This window comes from Thunnus maccoyii, chromosome 2, assembly GCF_910596095.1.
Source record: "Thunnus maccoyii chromosome 2, fThuMac1.1, whole genome shotgun sequence".
Lineage (NCBI taxonomy): Eukaryota > Metazoa > Chordata > Actinopteri > Scombriformes > Scombridae > Thunnus > Thunnus maccoyii.
In genome coordinates, this window is record NC_056534.1 from 31,108,577 (window position 1) to 31,130,633 (window position 22,057).

A 22,057-nucleotide genomic window follows, 5' to 3' on the forward strand; every position below is an offset into this window, starting at 1 on the left:
ACCACAAAATATCTAAGTCAGGTTTATCCCAAATTATTTTTAAATAACAAGATATAAATAATAACTTCATATCTAAGTGAAGAGTGTGTTCAACTAGATCAGTGTCACAACAATACAAAGAAAATATGAAAGATGTTTCTTATAGTAACAAATCCACAGAGAATTATCACCCAACACTGCAGTTCCTCTCAGTTGTGAAGGGTGTTCAGCTAATTGTTTTAGTTCTTCAGCCCACAGCTTTACTGTTTTGTTTCAGTCTCATCGCTCTCATCAGTGTGGCTTCCAGCAGCAGCAGGCAGCTGTTTTCAGCAAAAAAACATGACTTTCCCGTCACCAGACAGCAGACAGACCAAGCGATTAGCTGATGAAGTAGTTAAAGAGCCAGATTTTTCCCTCAGGGATGAGTGGAGACCAAAACAGCTGAAAAGGAGAGTAAATATTGGATTTTGACTTGTCAAGTGGACACAAACATGACATAGATTCTATTATTGCTCCATGTCTACCGAATGTTTACTACCGTTTACTAACATGTCAGCCTAGACACATTTTTCAGGTTATAAAATGTTAGTTTTTAAAGCTTGTTTTGCTGCCCCCATGTGGCCAAAAAAGTCATTAAATGCATTCAAAAAGACGTGCAGGTGTAGAGTGTTACTTTATAGATTTGTAAAAAGATGGTTTTAACTTCACTTACTCAGAAGTCTAATAGAAATATCACACTGTTTGTCTAAAAAAACTTTAAAGTTAAGTTGGATTATGGGGGTTGAGTAGTAGATGACTTGCTCTTCATTCTTGGGTGAACTATTCCTTTAATATCGGTGGGGTGTTTTCTGCAGAAAGCTGTGCGACTACACCTGAAAGGGACACATGGCGCAATGCCACCAACAATCAGAATGTAATATTCAACTCGGATGAAGTTGCTTTTGTTAGGGCTGTGATCAGGCCACACTCCAGACACTCGCTCACTTCTTGCCTTTGTGCTCCGTTCAGAATGTGTTTCGACTGTTTGGATTAATCTCTCCTCATAACTGAAATGCTGTTTTACTCCAGACTTCCATTAGAAGTACCTGTACCTGTATGAGTAGACATTAAGGACTACACAAAAGTTTTTCTCCATAGTTATTGGCAGAAATGTCTCTTCTTGATCCTGAAGGTGGCAGGACAGGATTGTAGAACAGAAGTTGTTGCAATTATCAGATTCATCTAGTGCTGAAACGGTTGACAAATTGACAGAAAAATAATCAGCAACAGTTCAGATAATAATCATCAAGCAAAAATGCAAAACTTTCACTGATTCCAGCCTCGCAAATACAAGTATTTGCTACTTTTCTCAGTTTTATATCATCATAAACGGAATATCATTGGGTTTTGGACTGTATGTCAGACAAAACAAGCAAATTTAAAGATATATCCTTGAGCTCTGGGACACTGAATGTTTTTACTATTTTCTGACATTTCATAGACTAAATGATTAATTGGTAAATCAAAAAATAATTGATAAATTAACTGAAAATGATCATTCATTGCAACACTACCCTCATAATACACAAACCTGACAGCGACCTTGTATTTACCCATAACCAGTAGACTGTTACCTATCTTCAGGGTCCCATGTCATACCCAGGTTTGTGTGTGAAAGGTGTGAAACTGAGGTCCTGCAATGCGTTTGTTGTTTGAAGAGGCTTCATGAAAAAGTCCCAGATACAATGATCTACTCGCTGTACTGAATGTCATAGGCCCAGACTCGGGGGGCCAGCACTGCTCACTGCCTTACAGGTGCAGCACTAATACATGGTAACAGATGAGACCGCAGCCCCTCAGTCCTTCCTCCACCCTGGTACATATTATGTAGCCAGACCCCTCGTCTCATCAAGCTCTAACACATCTGGAGATACTCTAATTGAAAAATAACGAGACTCCTGAGGCAGCCGTTTGGTTTTCTTTGAGTCTGAAAATGCTGCTATAACTCACTGTCTCCCCATACTTTTGTAAATGAGTGTGTTTACATACACACTAGTATCCTGGTTATATGTTGCTCACGAAGATGTCCTTGTTTAAGAAACCTAGATAGGACCTTATCCAGGTTTCTGATCATGCCATGTGTTCAAGTGTGTCTTCAACCAAAGTTGAGTAATTAGTAAAAAACATCATGATTGTTGCTCGTTGTCCATTACTGGTGATCAGATGGTTGATCTAGTTCTTTGACTTTTGAGCTTGAATTTGTCAGTGAGCTTGATGAGATAGATGTCAGAAGTCTGGGAACACAATATGTCAGCAAACCCTCTTAACACCCTTTTATTGACCTGACACACTCACTACCCTTGTGGACTGTTCACTTTATTCATCGCAACAGGTGACAAATACACAACCCCACCTTTCTACTCTACAGGACCACCGTGAGGTCCAGAGAAAACCTAAACCCTAAAAAAAAAAAACAACCTTAATGTTGATAATAATAATTGCAGTATCTATATTGTCATTGTCCATATCTTTAACATGCTGTAATATAAGCTCACTTATTTCTTCATTTTCATCTTCCTCCTCATCCCTCTTCATCCCTCCTCTGTCCATGCATCAAACCTCTACTCACAATGATGCTGTTAGGTCACACACAAGCATTAAAGACACTTGTGTATTTGTTTTTTCCTTTCTTTGTTTTGTACAGTTAAAGACACCAAGTGTTCGGGGGCAGATTTAGATAATGTTCCAGACATATGTAGCAACTTTGTGGCCGTCAGAGCTGCCGCATATTATTTCTTTCTAAATCTTTAAGAGGTACGAGATTTTTTTTTTCGTTTTGTCTGTACATTATGATGATTAACTGTTTGGCTGTGATTTGTTGTTTTATTTCATGACATTGTGATTCCTAGTGACTAGGCCATTAGTACACCACACTGGGGAGGCCTCCTCAACCATACGCACTACCTCTCCGTCTGCCGACACAGACTCAAACACTGAAATGCACGAACACAAGCGCTTCACGTGCCAGGCTGCAGCACAGCAGATTGAGAGATTGCAGAAAAAAAAAATCTGGACTAAAATTCTCCACATCTCATCTTGTATCTTGAACCCAAAGTGACAAATAATTTGTGGCGGTGCTTTTTAGTTTGCCAAAGTAGCCTAGATTCAGGCTGGTGTGTTAAGTTGGGTTGTAACTGAATTGTGTCTGCATCATGCTATGTTTTTACACCATGCTTTCAAAGCAGCAGCAATATAGTACTGTGTTTAAAAAGATGTTCCACCAACCTCCCCCTTGAGAAGCCCAACACATGCCTAATAATCAGGTGCCAAAATTCAGCGCTGCTTGCCACGTATTTTCCACATTGATTTGATTAATCAAAGCAGGTGCTTGTGTGTATTATCAATGATTAGTATGGCCTGAAATTACCATGGAAGGAGTGTTGTTCAGATGGCCTCTTTAAGTGCAAGTATGTTATTGTTGTTATTGATAATCACTTGATCTGGGTTTAATTTTGTAACATGTGGAAATAGTTCAAAACTGGATTTTTTAAAATATATATGTATATGAATATAATGCTGTAAAGTGCAGTCATGAATTAAGAGATTTCTCTTTCACATCAATACAGTAAAAATAATAAAAACCACAGTGAAATTATTGTTGTGTTAGCTATGTCTGTCTCAAATATACATATTATGTTATATTATATGATATTATATTTATTATATTTATCACTGAGAAACCACTAGTCGGCGGTAATGCAAGAAAGGGGGATAAAACCGCCTGTTAAAGTAACGAAGAAGAAGAAGAAGAGGCAGTCGGCCTCCTAGGAAACGAAATTCACTTCCGGTTAGCAAAAATGGCTCAAGGTTCACACAAGTTTAAAGCTCAGCGGCCAGGAGCCTCCAAGAAACACCAACAAAACAAACACAAAGGACCGAAGAAAGGAGGTATGAATCTAATATCTTACCTGTTGTTCACTAACATGGTGGAAAACACGTGGAAACTATTTCTAGTCAAACAAACAGCATCAACATGTGACGTGCATGAAAACAGCAGAACACGTTGTTGAAGAGACTCTGATCGTTTAATTACTGCGCAATATTTACAGAAGTGATCGGGACATGGCTTTATAACAGTTATGCTCCTTCCTACAAAACATTATGCTGTTCATCAGTCAAAGCGACTGACTAAACTAAAATATATGAAATTATACAGTCTGTCAACATTATGGCTACTGACAGGCTCCTGAGAAGTTGAGTTACCAAAGCTACTTTTATTCAAACAACCTTGCACAAAATCCGACCTTCATGAAGGTTTTAAAATTATAAAATGAAAGTGTTGATTTATATTGTGTTTACACTGAAAGCTATTTCTACTATGCACTCCATCCTGTTTGTGTCAGTAAAAGTAAACTAAATGTAAAAGACACCTCTCAGTCTAACACAACACAGTACAAATGAACTTAAAGCTTCTAAAAGGACCATAAAGGATTTATTGCAGGGCTGTTGCATTAGACTGCATTTGATTTAGCTTGATACATCTAATAAACTAACCACTAGGTTATGTGGTTATAATCAAGATTACAATATTTACCTTATTTAGATAAAAAAAATAGTAAAATATAACGTTAGTCTTTTATTAGAAGCCAAGTGAGGCAAGGGAAGTTTTACTTCACAAAAATGACACTATTAATGAAGTGTCAAGGTTGTGTATCATTTCACAACATTTGTTAATGGCTGTTCACATTTTTAGTCTATGATTCACTCTGTGTTTCTTTGTAAAGGAAGGATCATTGCACCGAAGAAGGCTCAAGTGGTCGAGCAACAGAAGCTGAAGAAGGTAAGAGCTTCGGCGCGGTGACAGTTTCTCTTAGTCCAGCTCTTTCACTCATCATTGAGCTTGTCTGATTACTTAACTCTAACATTTAGTCCTCTGCTGTTCCCTGAAGGGTCTAGAGGTTGCCATCAGGAACAAGATTGAGCAGGAGGTGACCCAGAGGGCCAGCACATCTCTCCACAAGCCTCTGAGCGTGGTCAAAGGGGCTGAGAGTAAAGGCAAAGCAGGAGCAGCCCAGCCAGGAAGCAGCTCCAAATAAGACCTGATACACATCTACACACCTGAGTCTGAAGCTGAATGACTCTGTCCAATGATCACTGAGCTACATATGATTTCAGATGGATGTCAACTTTCCTTTTTTTGTTTCAGCTGACATCAGGCATGTAGAAATAGTCAAATTTGTTCTTGTACAGATGCAGATTTTAGGACTTTAACAGTTTACAAACAAATAAGAGATGAGAAATTCTAGATAAACTTCCACTGGAGGGCATCAAGGGACCTCAAGGACTCCTGGAGTTTCTGATCTTTTTGCTGTTTCTTATTGTAAAAATCCTGATTCAGAACAGAATGGACATCAGAAATCGTTATATGATTGTACAGAAAACAGTGAATTTATGAGCTTGACATAATGTTTGCAGTTATGTATTTGATAAGTAGCAGTGCTGTACAACTTCACACAGTGAACATGTACTGGGTGTATTTGTGTTGCTTGCTACATAAAACCAAAGGATGGTAATCCTGACTGTTGAAGATGGTGTATCAATTCACTCTGTCCAATCCAGCTGTGAGAATGCTCACCTGAAGGGAGCATCTGTATGATCATTGACTACTGTGGAAATTTGGTCATAGCAGCAAAAAAAGTAAGAATTTTATCACTGAAACTTGCACCTAGTACTGTCAACAAGCCTGACAAATATGTTTGACACACTTATATGCAGGTGTAAATTTCAGTCGCCATTGATCATTTCTGCAAATCATGAAAATTACAAGTGATACTGAATCTGTCTCTTGTGACCAGAGCAGGAATATGACATGGCAAAACAGCATAAATGAATGAACCTCTGTGGTCATGTTCTGACTGGCGGCCTAAAGGTGAGAAAGGGTCATGGGTCAAATTTAAGAAATGGAGAAAGAAACTAAAGATCAAATTTGAGAAATAAATCCGATCTGCCTGCAGTCTGGACAACATGCCAAACGTGTGTTTTCTGGTCCTCAAAGGTTTTTTAATGCAGTTTTTAAAAAATTAAATATTTGCATCAAAGGTCATCTTCTTCAGAGTCCACCATAATGTTTTCCCTTCTGAACTGCTGCACTGAAAATATTGTGGGGTGGGAGCCAATACTCCATGTCAGAACAACCACAGGTGCAAGTGCAGGTTTATCTGTACAGGTACATAAGGTAAAGAGCCCAGTGCTCCCACAGGCAGCCTAGTAGTGATTATCAGTGACAAAGAGGGACACATTTTGGATGGGTTTGAATCCAAAAACATGCACATAACCACCACATTTGTACCTTGCCTATGTTACATTTGACCAAAAAGCCAAGGTGAGGCTGTTTATCTGAGGCCTGCCCGAGGTTGTTTGTCTTGACCATATTAACACCATGATCTTAGGAAGTGGCCATGAATTTTCTCAAGGCCACTAATTCAGACAGACCGGCACTGTGACAGCCAGTGATAAGCCTGAGCACTGTTTTAATGTCAACATACACTCTCACACAGCCAGAGCAAGTTTGGCAAGCTTGTATATGAACAAATACAAATATATGAACAAAAGATGGCATTAAACCACATAATGAGTGATCTTTTATGAGGTATTTATTTGAATCCTTCATGGATATAAGTTGTAGCTTATGCAGTCCAGAGGTGCAGCGTTGTTTCATCTACATTTAAGCTTCATCATTCTGAGGAACTTTTTAACTACAACACAACAACATGCATTTTCTATACAGTGCACTACCACATGGAAAACATTCACAAAACAAGCTATTTGCTAAAATAAATGATAAAATACAATCAACATGTCAAGCAGTACAGATTCAACAGCACCTATTTCTAAAGCAGGTCTGTGGTGACACACTGCGTATGTTTAGAAATCCTTAATGGCCTCCATGCAGTGAGAGGAGCGCAGGAAACGAGGGAAGGAGTCTTTGGCCATCAAAGTGTAGATTCTCTGCTGTGCCTTGTTGAATGTGTCGGCGCACGGAGAGTCCACCACGCTCAACAGACTCTCACGGGTCTCAGCATCCAGGTTTACCTGAGGGGTAGAACAGATTATCAAAAGAAGCACCGAATCCTGTTGATTTTCCTGTGGGTATTTAATAGATTTTGTTAACTGTTTACAGACATTCCTCATATATCACACTCTCTTATTCACCGACCTCCTGTGGTGCGTCAGGGTTGATAAACTGGTTGTAGATGCTGCCGGCCTTGGTCCTCTGCTTGTTTGAAGGGGAAACTCTATAGTCCTCGCAGGCCAGCCAGAACTCGAGGTTCTCCTCACTGAACTCTGAGCGCAGGAACTCATGAAACGCCTGCAGACCACCTGGGAGAGAGATGAACACCAGAGAAAGAGAGAAGAAGACCAAAAGCTGGCCAAAGCTTCAACTTCATATCAGAGCTTCTTGTGCCCACTTGGGTGCACAGCTCGATGATGCAACTTTAATGGGACGCTCGCTATTTAAAAATCAACCCTAAAGGCACCTTTACCATGTGGTTCTGTCATGCAAAAAATGTCTGTAAAAAACATGCAAAGAAAAATTGATTTTGATCAAAAGAAGACTGTAAGATATCAGATCTAAAAAATAGATTTTTTTGAAATTATGAAGCTATTTTAACCACAGCCTGAAGGATAAGTTCACAAATGTTCAAGTCTGTCTTAAAACAACAGTCAGGTGTCCATATGAACATTAAAACAGGTTTTTCCTGCTGTAATCATTCCTCCTGTTCAAAGACGATCCCCTCTGATGATTCTCATGCACTTTCAGTGTAAGTGATGGCCCTCGTGTTGCAAAATTGTATTTTAAAGTTTTATATGAGGCTTCATGAGACTATGACTTTGGAAGATACCCATTTAATTTGACTAACTCAGATTGCTGAAGCCTCATATTAGCTTCTGATAAACTTTGGAATATATTTTTGCACAAAACAAGGACTGTGGATTTTGTCGCCCATCACCTGATTTGAAAGCTCATTAGGCAGGGATCTTGTAATGGTCAGTGTGAATAGGAGGAATGATTAGAGCAAGCAAAACCTGTTCCATTGTTCAAACAGTATGGCCACCTGACTGTTGTTTTAAGACAGACTTGAAATTTTGAGCCTATCCTTTAAGCCTTTTATGCTTTTACATTTTCAGCAGGCTGGAGTTCTCTGTAAGTGTGCCCCTATGTAAGGTGGCAGCAAAATAAAACAGGAATAGGTCAAAGTGTTGGTGAACTGATTAAAACATTAGTCTGTATGTCATTATAAAGTGAGTATCAATAATCAATATGGAAAATGCATTAAAATCTGTTTTCCATTGTGAGTTAGTGAGATGTTGGTGAACCGACATAATTAAACGCAGGGCATCCGGTGGCCTCAGTGGTTAAGATGCACAACATGTAACATCCCTGCTTTGACTTTGCCCGGGGACATTTGTCGCATGTCATACCCCTCCTCTCTCTCTCTCCCTGCATTTCCTGTCTGAGTCTCTACCATCACTAACAAATATAGGACAAAATTCAAATAAATAGATAGATGAGTATTATTTTAACATGTTTCTATTGAAAATCAAACCACAGTAATATTAAGTCACTGCATTAAATTGCATTAAATTATTATGCAATGCATGTGTGAACTATCTGCTGTGCGTTCTTATGATCAGTGTGACATTTAAACAGTATGCACAATACCAAGACCCTGAGATTTAAGCAACTCAGTGGAATTCAGCTGTCATTATTGATTTTATTATTTACATCTGCGCTTTTCCTACTGTGATGTCAAAATGTCCTCTGTGAAAAATGCCTTTAGGACGTGGTAAAAAAAAAAAAAGAAATAAAGGGAAAACGGTGTCTTACTTTTCCTACTAAGCACAGATTCCAGGTCCTGAAGAGCTTTTCCATCATGAACCCTGAGAAGAGACACAAACAGTCAAAATTCAGCAGCACAACTGGAAGATGATTGGATTCACTACTCATTAGATAGATGGGTTTCAATAGCTTTACTTGTGCTTTTGGTGGGTCTCAGCCAGGTGGCTTAACTTCACCCTCATCTCTTTTGCCCTGAAACACACACGCACCAGAACTCACACGAGGCTCTGCATACAACGCTCCATAATACAAACTCTGCAAACATGATGACCCAGTTGTATACTTACTTTTCCAGACATGAGGAAGGCAGGGAGGAGAGCCCCTTACACATTGACGCCTGTAGTCGTAGAAAACCTGGAAAGGGAAAATGAACAGACCAAGCTGTATTCAGTCACAGTGTTGCAACAGGTTTCCTTCTATCAGTCAACCTCCTAAAACTATAGTGTGCTGCTCTTATATAGTCTACCTGCTATCATGCTATCTGATCTGCCAATCTGCTCTTCTAAGGCCAGCAGGTGTAGAGATTAAAATGAGAGAAGAGGTGTACGTGCTTACAAGTCATGTAGTCCTGTCAACAGGGAGATACAAAGCAAGTCAGCCCATATAATAGGACAATTAAAGCAAGGACATCTTGTATGTGTGTGTGGGTGTGTGTGGGTGTGTCTGGTCAGGGATCATTAATAGCCTTAAAAGTCTGCCATAAACATAAACTGGCTGTTGGGATGTTTATCACAAGAGAATAAAGTGATGATGGAGCAGCAGGTGGGCTGCGAACATCACTCATCTCCGGAGAGAGTCAGAGAAACGCAGGATGTGGAAATGTGTGTTTAATGATGATGGACAAGCGAGTGGAAAAAATAAGAGGAACACCCGATGGGATCATTTAGTACAGTACCTTTGCAATAACAGTAATACCACTGTGTTTTTCTTCTTCTCCCTTCCCCCCTCTCATTCTGATTAAATGTCTCCCAGGTGATTGTGTGTAATATGCTGTTCATTTGTATTTCTTTATTGATGGGAATGTGCTTGTTTCTGGACCTGCTCCTTTTGTCTGATTAAAATGCTTCTTTGCAACATCACTTCACATTATCTTCAATCTAACACAGAAAACAGGAACAAAAGCAATACATAAATAATATATATATGACACTATAATAAAAAATATATAATAATGTAGAGTCCAACTCTAGTGTGACTTTTCCAGCAGCTGTACATGTGAAACAGTTGCATTGTGGGCAGTATTACTGTAGTGAAGAGCAGGTTTGTAGGAGTTAACCTGCATGTGGAGAAGGGAGGGGCAGCCTGGATTGATGTGCACCCTGTAAAGAGGATTGAGTTCATGTGTGAATCCCTTTTCCTGCCCTTCAGCAGAACACTGAGCTCTCTAAGTTTGAAGACAGTTGCTTGACTGCGTAGCTATGTGAGTTATCTTTGTTCCTTTTCATGTTTAAAGTAGCTTTAGGCTTTGTGGTTCAATGTTGAAGTTTGTTGTATTGAGTTATTTGATATTATGGCTGTTGAATCCAGTGATATTAATTTGATTATGCATATTGAGCTGATTTTGTATGGTAGTACCTGACATGGCACATGTTTTGTTCTCTCTGTTCAGATAAAACCAGTCAACTATCAGACAATCATCATCTTCAATATTCAAACCCATATTACAATAAACTGTCAATCAGATCCATTCATCTCATGTTCTCCTTGTGTCTGACCGCACACCGGTTGTGTTCATCCGCCTGGAAATCTGTACACTGCTGTCATCAGTTGTCATTATAAAGAATTACTATACTGGAATATTATACTGCTCCAGATTTCCTGATTTAAACACTTTAATTATTGGACCATATAAGCACAATATCAGTTTAAATAATGAAGGTTTCAAACTAGATTTTAATAAAGGGACCATATTCAAGATCTAAATAATAAAGTTGGACGATGAGACCTCTTTGTGGTGAATATTTCCAATCAAAATTACAACTCATTTGATTTGATCCAATCAGGTTGAAGATGCCAGTGTAGCTACCACTGAGGACATGAAGCTGTCCTCTGTATTTTGGGGGAGTTTTGGCAACTTGAGAGCGTTCAACAGTTAAAGAATTACACATGTTGCACCTCTTTCAAATCCATTAACAAGCAATTGTAGTGAAGATCCCAAAGATAACAAAACAGCAGGCTGAATTTTGAATGGAATGTGAATAAAATGACGCACACAACTTCTTGAATATTTCCATTTGAATGGTGCAGCCATAAAAACATGGAAGTCTTGGGTTTGAATATTTCACTCAGTGTAGGCCTAAACATCATATAGCGTCAACTCCTATATGAACTATATGAATGGTTAGCTGGGTGATTTGCAGGTTTAGTCCTATTTTTTTTTTAAACAAAATGAATAGATTAATTATTCATTATTTCCTGACGAATTATCTGCCCTAGTAGTGAGGAGAAAGTTCACATCAATTGAATACATAAAATACAAAAATTCAAAGAATTCCCGAGACCTCCTGCGTGACGTCTAATGAGGGGGGGGGGGGGGGGGGGGGGGGGGGGGGGGGGGGACCTTTGACATTTTATGACCTCAGTATTTCTAAAATCCTTGCTACAGCCCTGGTAAAATGATCTGGTGTCAGGAGCAAAGAAGTACCATTATATAATGTACCGTCATGTATCAATAATCAAGTGGCTGACACAAGACACGAGCTATAGGCAACCATACACTGTAATTATACTGTGTGTCGCCCTGCAGAGTCCCATCCGGAGTCAGTCCTCCACACACACACGCGCACGGATCTGACACTTGGCCGTCAGCAGGCTTCAGCAGCTGGGGGGACGGCGGTGTGTCTCTCGCTTCCTGGTTCCTTAAGAGGAGTCGCTGTGAACTCTACCAGACGGAGCGATCGATAGTGTTGAGCACAGACACCTCCTGGACCTGCTGAATCCAGACAGAGCTGCTTGTTTGCTGTCAGATTTTGGGTTTCAGGACTCACTGAGCTCCAGAGCTCCGGACTTTTTGGTTCCTCTTGAGTCTTGATCCTCTGCATCTCAGTATGGGCGGCGGTTCGGTCTGGAGATAAACAGCGAGTGAGTCACAAAATGGTCTCGTAGGTTTTATTATTAGACCGTAACAGTGTCCGTAGCAGTGTGAGCATCAAGTTAAACGTGGTCAGGAATGTAAATGGAAGCTAAATGATCTGATATGTCTATATGAGGCTCAACCTGCGTCAGACTGCACGAGCTAGAATGGATCAATATATATCAATATAAAGTCAGTAACAACCAATCATTTTGCCAAACATAAGTTATTGCTCTACTCCCCAGAATAATTGGTTTTTTGCCAATTTGACAAACGCTATATAAATGAAAACAATCATTGCTCAATAGCTGCATGGACACAGTAATAGCAGCTATAATTAGCCGATACTGACCTTTTGAAGCAGACTTATTATTATCCTTGCTGGATAATGTTTTTAAAAATGTATATTTATGCCCCCCAAAATAACAGGGACATTATATAATACATTAAACTAAAACCAGTCTAAACCAGTGCTTAACCTGTTTTCCTCTTGACCTGTGACCCCTCGAAGACAAGCTATGTTCACTTGTGACCCCTCATGTTGCATAAGTCTACCAGTTGAGATCAGTTCACCTGAATACATTTTAGAGTCCTGAACATATAAAAGTGTCCACTAGAGACAGAAAGCAAAGATTAGAGGAAAGACATTTGATGTTATTCTCCTGTTTATGACCCCAGAATCATCTTGTGACCCTTTGTTGGGTGAACCACTGGTCTAAGTAAATGTACCACACAAATTTGGGTTAGATCGATTATATTTTTCCTCTAAGATGCCTACTTTTTGAAAAGTCATGCATTTAATGTATGTTTGAGGCCTTCATAGATGTAAGGACAGTCCTGTGTCAGGCTGTGGTGATTGAGTTGATGCCCCTGCCTCTCGTCAGCTGACTGGCACCAGCGATGGGACCCCAAAGGATTCAGTTCCCCTGGGCGCACTGCCAGGACAGCGGATCTACTGGTTCGGACCGGGAGAGAGAGAAGCGCTGGGCTGAGCTGTTTGATGAGCTGGACCTCAACAAAGATGGACGCATCGACATCCTTGAACTGCGGACGGGACTGGCAGGCCGAGGGCTCTCCAGAGCCTCCTTGGAGAGGGTAAGGCAGATATCACACACACACACACACACACCTGATTGTTTTCTGGGATGCCGTGTTGTGGCATGTATGAGGGTGTGGGTGCTGCATACTGTATATATACATATATCATACCACATTAAATAAACACAGTAGTTCACATGAAGGCATTTGGAAGCTTAGTAAAGGGTTACAGCTACATTTAGAGGAAAAAAATCTCAGCAGCAATGAAGATTCTGCTTAGAGAGCTTTCAGCTGCTATCAGCTGAGTCATGATGAGAAGTGTTAGATTATAATGCTGCGCTGTACACCTGTATGAACAAGATTGGACATTACTAGCAGCTGATAGCCACAACTGTGAATGAGTCAGTGATTATGAAGCATAAATAAATCAGTCAGTCAACCAATAAATCCTCCCTTATGTGTTTTAAAACAGTTTCTTTACAGATATTCCAGAAGATGCGGGGCTTGATACAGTAATAAAGACATTAGTAGTTAGTGTATGACAGTACGATGAACTAATTAATTACCTTTTTTCTTTCTTTCTGTTTGTTTTTCTTAATGTTTTCTGTTTTATTTAGCTTTTCGTGTCTTTATTATTTATTGTAGACAAATATGAAAACCAGTAAATACTTTGAAGACACACAATCAGTTACAAAAATCTGGTGTCAGCATCACCAGTCAGATGAGCCGCTCTGTTAAAGATCCGTATGTACATTCAAGCAGGTGGTCTCCTAGCTGGACCAGCATCTCTGCAATAGACTGCAGCTAAAGTGAAAATATATCAACCGAGATCCGTCATCGAGTCTCCACTTTGGTTTGTCGAGGCGTGTTAGATTACTCACCAGGGCTGGTCTTTGTGTTTGGTGAGTATTGTATAATTGAGGAGAGGACAGGGCAGAGGTTGTGCTTCTGTAACATACCTCAGTTGTTTTTCTTGCTTATAATTCAACTAGAACTGGCATGTTCGCAGTCATCCTATGGTTTGACCTCTCTCCGTGCCCACGTGAGGGTGTGTGTGTGTGTGAGAGAGAGAGACAGAGAGAGAGGGAGTGTTTTCAGGGATTTCCTCCTCTATTAATAAAACAGAGCACTCTCCTCTCCTCTCCTCATCAAAAATCCACTTAGGGCCTATGAGATCCTTCCAGTTTTTCATCATGTAAAACCCTCTTGATCCTTCTGATCTGCCATGTTAGTGTTTGTGCAACAGCGTCATCCAAGTATATCAACATCCTCACTTTATTGTGTATACACAGTCTGTCTCCTCACGGTCTGTCTGTGACTGTTTGTTGTCGCAGAAGGTGTGTGGGTCACTCAGTAGGCTCGCCGTCACTTTCTTCCGTCCTGCTCTCTGCCTCTCTCTTCCCTGTGTGTGAGTGTATGTAAAGAGAAATATGCTCGTCTATTTTGGTACAAGGAGTAGGACTTTGTAAGATGAGAATGGTAACCTTTCTCTCGGTCCGACACCTGATCTCTTTTCACGTATAGATCATTGTCCAATTGGTCGACTTTTTCCCTTGTATCATTTCTTATTGGTTATGTCTTTATTTTAATTCTCATTAAGTCTAGTTTGTTTGTTCTTTAACTCCATGTAATAGTCTGTAGTTTTGTAATGTCCCTGGATCATAGATGAAAACTTCTGTTTTTAAAGTCTGATCATTGAGATTGGCATTCGGTGCGGTTGATCCAAGTCCGCTCTTAGCCAATCTTACATATGGATTCAGGGTTTGGTGAAGGATAATGCAGTTTTAATTCAGAGACATGATGGACATTGTGTGTAACAAGTAAACTGTAATATAACATATAACATATATCTTCATTGTGCATTTAAAATACTATCAAGTGTTTACACTGTATTCACTAAACACAATCTTTAAAATCAATTCTTATATTGCTATAAATGCAGTTACCAGCTGGATGGTCAATGAGCATTTTATTTCTGATAGCTACTTAGATTATTTAATTACTAGGAACAGTGTAAAGTGAAATAGCAAGTTTGAAATATAGTTTTACTAATCAAAGAATTTTTTAAAACTTTTTTATGTGGTTCATTCCTCAACTACACAACATGCTTTAGCATTATTTGTCCAACAGATAGCAAGGTAGAGGTGTATTTAAAGACTGCAAACCTTGACTCTGTAATGTTGATCTTGTGATATTTCACAGCTCTCTGGGTCACCTCTGTTGTATTTGCACTGATAGACTGGAACAAACTCAGGCCGTTGACCAGAATTATTCATAGACTGTCTTACTTTAACTACCAGCAACATGATATGTTCATCTATATACTGTATAATGTTTCTGGTGTGGATAGACTAAAACTAATCATTTGTCCCGCCACCAGTAAGAAAGAAGGGTTTAGCAGCTCTCTGAACAGTACGATACAGGCGTATTTGAGTTTCAGACTTGTTGCAGTTTACAACCTTCCTTCTGACAGATTGTAACTTTTTTTGGACAATACCAAATACATATATATACATAGATATATAATAGACGTTTGTGTTTTTTTTTAATTGCCCTGGCTGTCTCTGCTTTCAGTTAGTGGAGGAAGGGGACACCAACCAGGATGGAGTACTGGACTTAGAGGAGTTCACCCAGTATCTTCGCACACATGAAAAACAGCTCAAACTTATGTTTCGCAGCCTGGACAGGAACAACGATGGTCTGTAGCAGCCTACAGAACACACTTGAAACAATAATGATAATAATAATAATAATAATAATAATTGAAATAAAATTATTACTTCAAAGTGTTCAGATTGAGATTTTCCCCATATTCTCATTTTTCTTTCTCTTACTGTGGGTGGATATTTGCAGGTCATATTGATGCAGCAGAGATCCAGCACTCTCTACACACCATCGGTGTGAACATCAGCCTCGAAGCTGCCACCAGGATTTTGCAAAGGTCTGTTATCAATTTGTCAATATCTTATATCACATCATATTAGCATCTGAAGTAAATTGAAGTGAATTATCTGAAGATCTGAACATCCACAGAGTATTAAAACCTGGCTTGGATGTTAACAACTCTCAACATTAATAAATATGAATCTCTATTACTGTCCTGTATTTACACTTTGGCTGTCAGCTGGTTTCATAACATTGAAGCTGATATTTTCAATCTTTTTTTAGACTTTACAAACAACAACAAATGAGTCTCACCTTCCAGGTTTACGACCTGGCTTCAAACAGCTTGCACACTATGTAAAATCCAGTTTGTACTAACAGCCAAAAGCTGATGTTCAAAATCCAAATTTCTATCAGTAAATGAGAAGCTTTACTATGCAGCACAGTTACAACAAAGGCACCAACATTCCATCATTTTTCTGTCTTGGAGACAAATCCACTTGTAGAAAAGTTTATAAAGTTTCCCTCTCAAACTGGTCTTTCTGTGTTTTGAGTTGGTTTTTACAAGTTGGAAATTAACACCTCTGCTAATCCAAAGATTTTGATATTCAATGAGTTTAGATGGCTGTGTAAACATCGTACATCTGAGCTTTGTATCTTGATATTATACATCAGTGTTTCACTGTTTAGAGGTCAATTTGTGTCCTTTTACTTAAGAGTGTGTGCTGCATGTCCTACTTTTGTGTCTTAAAATTAACTTGTTTTGCACATTCAGTTCCTCTGTTGGGTTAGATTGTGGTTTACCAAGAATCGTCTTGTCATGCGTTGTTGTACTGCTTAAGGCACTGAAGGACTTCTTGCCATTTCTAAACACGATAAAAGTATTAATCCCTACCTTGTCTAACCTTGAACAATAAAGTTACAGATGAATGATTCTACTTTTTTGTTTCTTGTTTATATGTTTGTCCCTCAGTATGGACAAGGACGGTACCATGACCATTGACTGGAATGAGTGGCGTGACTACTTCCTGTTTAAGTCCCTCACTAACATGGAGGATGTGGCGCGCTACTGGAAACGTTCAATGGTGAGGTCACACACCTTGAAGAAGGACAGCATTGTGTGTCTCTAAACAACAACATGGTTGGATAGGTTGGTCTTTTTCCAATTGTACATAATAAACAAAAAAACGCAAAATGTGATGATAACATTTGGGTAAGTTAATTATATACTGTTCTAACAAGAAAGTCAAAATTTTAAGAGAGATTTGGCCTCTTGGGTTTGATTTGTGTGAAACCTTTTTGATGTTCCAACTCTTTCTTTCTTCCTCTCTCCCCTTTATTAACCCCATACCGATCACCATGGCTTCAGTAGATGTTGGACATTGGTGAGCAACTGACAATCCCAGATGAATTCTCAGAGGAGGAGAAGAAATCTGGCTTAGTGTGGCGGCAGCTGATGGCCGGAGCCATTGCTGGATCTGTATCTCGGACTGGAACTGCCCCCTTAGACCGCCTCAAAGTGTTTCGGCAGGTCAGTCAAGACCAGTTGTGATCTCAGATCAGATCAGCCTGAACCTAGTCATCATTAATGAGTCGCTGCTTATGTCTAAAAGTTTTCTGTTCACTTATGGCCCTGTTTACACCACCGATCACAGGTGGACAGCTCTAAGTACGTCAGTTCACATCTGGCATTAGAATGCGTCTCCACATGCGTCTCAAGTGACCACTTGTGATCGGATCTCACTTCCTCGCTCTATATGCAAATAAACACATACATCATTTCTGTTTGCAAAGACCAAATGCTGTGTTATTTTTAGCTGGCATGAGGCAGCAATGCACTTCCCGTGCCTTGTCTGCCAGAAATTAAAAGAAGTTTGCAAAGACCTTGGCACGCCAGCAAAATCAAAACTCTTCGGCCCAAATGGAAATCAGACAGCTTGTTTTGTTAGTTCTCCATCCACAAGAATCCATTTTGCCTGTTGTCGCTTCCTCTTGTTAAATTGACGCCATTGGCATGTGAATGAGTACGTACTTCCACTTATGCAGAGGGTGTCATTTGAGTAGGTGGTCCTTCAGTGTGACCCCGGACACATTTGCGTTCACATTGCTAAAAGAATGTAGCCATATGCGGCCCAAACCACCTCTGAATGTGGTCTTAGCCTACCCGCGGTAGGCATCACATGACCGTGGTATTACAGTAATGCGGTTATCATCACAGTCCTACTTGTGATCAGATTACCCAAGATGCATTTTGCAGCCAGGTGTGAACAGGGCCTATAATTTGTGGCAGATAGCCTTGAGATGAACTTTCAGTCAGCCACTTGCCAGCTATTACAGCTTCACACAAAGTGATGACTTTCTTGTTTGGTCTCCCAGGTTCATGGTTCCTCCACTTTTAAAGGGAACGTGGTGAGCGGTTTTAAGTACATGGTGAAAGAGGGAGGACTGCAGTCGTTGTGGAGGGGCAATGGAATGAATGTTATTAAAATCGCCCCTGAGACTGCTATCAAGTTTACAGCTTATGAAAAGGTGGAGTAGACTTGAGACCTTCCCTCATTGTTTTTTTTCTGCACCTCTAAACATCCATCTGTCTTTGATCTTTCCCATAATTATTCTCTCTTCTTCTACCTCTTTTTTCAGGAGTTTATAATGATCTCTCATTTTCATTTTAGTTCAAGATTTTGGGAAATATACTTATTTCTTGTTGAGAGTTAGACGAGAAGATTGATACCGCTCTCATGTCTGTGTTGTGTGTGTGTTGGGACTATTTCTTGGCTGGGAGCAGTGACTTCCTGGAGTCTTGCTGTCACGGTGAGGTTTCCAGGCAACCAGAGAAGATGTCAGGAAGTTACAGGCCACCCAGCCAAGAAAAAGTCAGACACACATCCCCTTCATAAAACCACTTTTTTTATTTATTTATTTATTTTTTTTTACATTTTTATACTTTACATACCTTATACTTTTTTATACTTTGTTTTTTGTGCAAAGCTAATGCTGGTTTTAGCTTCATATTTACCATATAGACATGAGAGTGGTATCTCCTCATCTAATGCTCATTATCATTTGTCTATGATTACAACTTTCTTGAATTATGTTTACTTTATTTCCTTTGCTCTATTAACTCTGCATAGATCAAGCATGTGATGCGTGGCAATAATGAATCAAAAACTTTGAGGATTCATGAGAGGTTTGTTGCCGGATCTTTGGCTGGGGCGATAGCTCAGACAGCCATCTACCCAATGGAGGTAATATCAGGGTAAAACATACATAAAAATATTCATATAGCATCAAGAAATCACACTTGGTTTGCATTACCAGTGAACTGACTGACTTTTCTGTTTCTGTTCCTTCTTCTCTTATCTTTGTTTTCCCTGCAGGTGTTGAAGACCCGTCTTACACTAAGAAAAACGGGCCAATACACAGGAATAGCAGACTGCGCCAAGCAGATCCTACAGAGGGAAGGGGTTGCAGCCTTCTACAAGGGTTATGTACCCAACCTGTTGGGTATTGTCCCTTACGCTGGCATCGACCTGGCTGTCTACGAGGTTAGAGGGACATGGGAGTACACAGCTCTCACAGCACACATCTCCTCTGTGCTTACTTTTATCTCACTCCCTCTGTTCCCCTAGAGTCTGAAGTTTTCTTGGCTGAACAGGAACAGAGGTTTAGCTGACCCAGGGGTCATGGTGCTGGTTGGCTGCGGTGCCATCTCTAGCACCTGTGGACAGCTGGCAAGTTACCCCCTGGCACTGATCCGCACCCGAATGCAAGCGCAAGGTCAGAATATATGTGCTCATGGAAACATGGATACAGATGGGTCATTATCAAAATGATGTTGGTGAAGAGGGCTGTAAAAGTAGCAAAAATCCGGTGTTCCAAATTGTCAATACAGTGTAAATGAATTTGAATGTGAGATTGTAGTAGAAATCTCAGAAAAAGCTACTGGACATTGAGTTAAGATTACTTTATTGTACATTCTTAGGAAAATAGTCAGCGGTAATGTAATGCCAGATATTTCCGCTTCATAACATCAAAATACATCAAATGCCAGATTGTTTACCACATTTTAATGAGCTAAAAAAAAGGCAAAACCACCAGTGACAATAAGACAATGAGGGAAACTATCTAGATGGATATCTGGATTACTTATTACCGGTGCTCATCTCTTGTGTCTCCACTCAGCTTCAGTGAAGGGAGCCCCTAGGCCGTCCATGTTGGCCTTGGTTCGCAACATTGTGACCAAGGAGGGCGTGGCCGGACTTTATCGAGGAATTTCCCCCAACTTGCTGAAAGTCATCCCCGCTGTCAGCGTGTCCTACGTTGCCTATGAATACACAAGGATAATGCTAGGAGTGGACGTTGACGGTAGGAGGGGAGAGAGAGGGAAAGGGTAGCAAAAAAGGTTGGATGGTTTTGTTTGGCTTTCATATACAAGCACGCACAGATCTGTTGGCAGTGCATGAGGAAATGGGCCTCGACTGTGGATGAAAACATGGACGAGGATGATGGGATGGACAATAAACCATGGAGGTAAAAGAGAAAAAGTTCTTGTGAAAGCCTCACATTTGGATGACCTCACCTGACCTGGCAGAGTTTCACATGTGATATATTGCATTACAACGCATGCCGACAGTTGACATTTGTGTGAAAGCTAACCAACTAGTCTCCTGCTACAGCATTTATTTGCACAGATTGCACAGACTCGCATGAACTTGCCTGAGAAGCAACAGGTAAAAGGTGAAAGCATACTTGGAAGTCATGTTACATTCCTGATGCGAGAGAATTATATGACTTTTTTCCCTCACAGGTGAAATGTAGAGAAGATAGAGGACTGATCCAATTTCCTGTTCTCTAAGTAACAGATAATTGATGACCTTAGCTCTTGGATAATGACTGAAATGGTGGATGGTGAAAAAAGTAAGAGACACTCAACCCTGTCTTTCCTGGAAGGATTACTACTGAGTATAGCACACCAAAGGACATTATATTTATACAGGCTGCCAAAGCCATGTCCAGACGCACAGAGGATTCATAACCTCTCTTGCAAAAGGCTCATTGTGTTCTTTGCCGAGAGTTGTATTTGTGTTCCGTTTATAAAAACACTACAGGGTCCAGTGAAATGTAGCCTTTTCATTAACTGTATGTGCACAATGTACATGTTTAACACTATGGTAAAGAGTTCACTTGATCTGTATCATGAAACAATAAGAAATGAGATTTAATGCCAGTGAACATTTTTGATGTTTCATTATTTATTATGGATTTTGCCAATAAATGCATGTATGTTGTAACTTTTGCTAAATAAATGCAACTGTGCTTTTTTCTGAGGAAGTTTCCATTTTATTTTACAAATGTTAAGAAATGGTAGCTTTCTGAAGACCTGACAGCCAAATTAAATCACTTCTAATACTAATCATATTCATATTCTTCATCATATTCTTACATACAATTCAACATATGCAAAGAATAAAGTTTCCAATAAGAAATGAATAACGAACAAAAAAAAACCACATAAAAATAATGCATTAACAATATATAGTCATCAGTTATCTAGAATGAATGACAATAAAGGAAATAAGGTATGATCTGGTAAATTAAAGTCCCACTCCACACAAAAATGTGTTTTCCTTCTTGTCACTTCAGTTGGATGTTTGAGCCTCTCTGTGCAGAATGATGTATGTGCAGAGTTTATTTTCACATTCATCTACTGAAAGTGGAAAGTTTCTCTGTACTCAGTCGAAATCTGATTTTAAGAGATGGGCCTATGAGCATGATTTGTGACATCACAACTAGTTTGGAGCCAATCCTGGTCTAATATTCATCTTACACAATTGTGATGTGGAAACTTGAAGCCTCCAGTGTACAAACACTGAGAATGAACTTTACAGTGAAGGAGGAGACATCTTGTGTCCAGCAGTTAAATTTCTTAAATAAAAAATATTTGCATATTCATAGATTCTGGATTTGTTTAATGAGGGAGAAGGAGGAGATGTTGTTTTAAGGATTTTAACAAGATAATTGAAGTTTTTTTGTGGAGAAACCATATCAGACATACATTATAATTCAAAGTAAAGTATTTTATACACAACAATAAACATGTCTGGAGGGAATCTTTAAGTAAAAACAATTTAACTGGCATGGGTTATACGTAGCCAAAAAGAGAAAAGTCTTTATTTCTGTATATGTGAACAAAACCCCATGAA

General features: G+C 39.6%; 3 protein-coding genes across 10 annotated transcripts; 2 read left to right on the forward strand and 1 right to left on the reverse strand.

Annotated features, from left to right (window-relative positions):
- Positions 1 to 3,756: 3,756 nt before the first annotated feature.
- On the forward strand, positions 3,757 to 5,545 carry c2h19orf53 (chromosome 2 C19orf53 homolog). The gene is made up of 3 exons (XM_042428430.1): positions 3,757 to 3,906; positions 4,743 to 4,798; positions 4,908 to 5,545. The coding sequence occupies exons 1-3, from the start codon at positions 3,816 to 3,818 to the stop codon at positions 5,052 to 5,054; spliced, it is 294 nt and encodes a 97-aa protein (XP_042284364.1). The 5' UTR covers positions 3,757 to 3,815; the 3' UTR covers positions 5,055 to 5,545.
- Positions 5,321 to 11,662, reverse strand: si:ch211-196h16.12 (regulator of G-protein signaling 5). 3 transcript variants are annotated; one of them, XM_042428399.1, is made up of 8 exons: positions 11,577 to 11,662; positions 9,756 to 9,957; positions 9,327 to 9,428; positions 9,148 to 9,214; positions 8,996 to 9,052; positions 8,849 to 8,901; positions 7,175 to 7,338; positions 5,321 to 7,050 (listed from the first exon to the last, which is right to left on the reverse strand). In XM_042428399.1, exons 3-8 carry the CDS (start codon positions 9,334 to 9,336, stop codon positions 6,883 to 6,885), a joined length of 519 nt encoding a protein of 172 aa, XP_042284333.1. In that variant the 5' UTR covers positions 9,337 to 9,428; positions 9,756 to 9,957; positions 11,577 to 11,662; the 3' UTR covers positions 5,321 to 6,882. The 3 variants fall into 3 exon arrangements, with proteins under 3 accessions (XP_042284333.1, XP_042284343.1, XP_042284351.1); XM_042428409.1 differs by lacking the exon at positions 9,756 to 9,957 and having other exon boundaries at positions 11,577 to 11,661; XM_042428417.1 differs by lacking the exons at positions 9,327 to 9,428; positions 9,756 to 9,957.
- Positions 11,663 to 11,852: 190 nt separating this feature from the next.
- slc25a23a (solute carrier family 25 member 23a) lies at positions 11,853 to 21,181 on the forward strand. Of its 6 annotated transcripts, XM_042428353.1 has the most exons (12): positions 11,855 to 11,941; positions 12,747 to 13,028; positions 15,546 to 15,669; positions 15,825 to 15,912; positions 16,828 to 16,939; positions 17,227 to 17,385; positions 18,231 to 18,383; positions 18,986 to 19,099; positions 19,232 to 19,399; positions 19,484 to 19,631; positions 20,037 to 20,219; positions 20,662 to 21,181. In XM_042428353.1, the coding sequence occupies exons 2-12, from the start codon at positions 12,834 to 12,836 to the stop codon at positions 20,670 to 20,672; spliced, it is 1,455 nt and encodes a 484-aa protein (XP_042284287.1). In that variant the 5' UTR covers positions 11,855 to 11,941; positions 12,747 to 12,833; the 3' UTR covers positions 20,673 to 21,181. The 6 variants fall into 6 exon arrangements, with proteins under 6 accessions (XP_042284284.1, XP_042284287.1, XP_042284272.1 ...); XM_042428350.1 differs by having other exon boundaries at positions 11,853 to 11,941; positions 12,757 to 13,028; positions 20,037 to 21,181; XM_042428338.1 differs by having other exon boundaries at positions 20,037 to 21,181.
- The last annotated feature ends 876 nt before the right edge of the window (positions 21,182 to 22,057 follow it).

Coding starts and splice junctions, on each gene's coding strand:
- c2h19orf53 (XM_042428430.1), top strand. CDS start 3,816: ATGGCTCAAGGTTCACACAAGTTTAAAGCTCAGCGGCCAGGAGCCTCC. Junction 3,907..4,742: donor CAAAGGACCGAAGAAAGGAG/GTATGAATCTAA, acceptor TTCTTTGTAAAG/GAAGGATCATTGCACCGAAG. Junction 4,799..4,907: donor AGCAACAGAAGCTGAAGAAG/GTAAGAGCTTCG, acceptor TGTTCCCTGAAG/GGTCTAGAGGTTGCCATCAG.
- slc25a23a (XM_042428350.1), top strand. CDS start 12,834: ATGGGACCCCAAAGGATTCAGTTCCCCTGGGCGCACTGCCAGGACAGC. Junction 15,670..15,824: donor CCTGGACAGGAACAACGATG/GTCTGTAGCAGC, acceptor GGATATTTGCAG/GTCATATTGATGCAGCAGAG. Junction 18,384..18,985: donor AGTTTACAGCTTATGAAAAG/GTGGAGTAGACT, acceptor AACTCTGCATAG/ATCAAGCATGTGATGCGTGG.
- si:ch211-196h16.12 (XM_042428399.1), bottom strand. Junction 8,902..8,995: donor GAGACCCACCAAAAGCACAA/GTAAAGCTATTG, acceptor GTCTCTTCTCAG/GGTTCATGATGGAAAAGCTC. Junction 7,051..7,174: donor ACCCTGACGCACCACAGGAG/GTCGGTGAATAA, acceptor TCTACCCCTCAG/GTAAACCTGGATGCTGAGAC.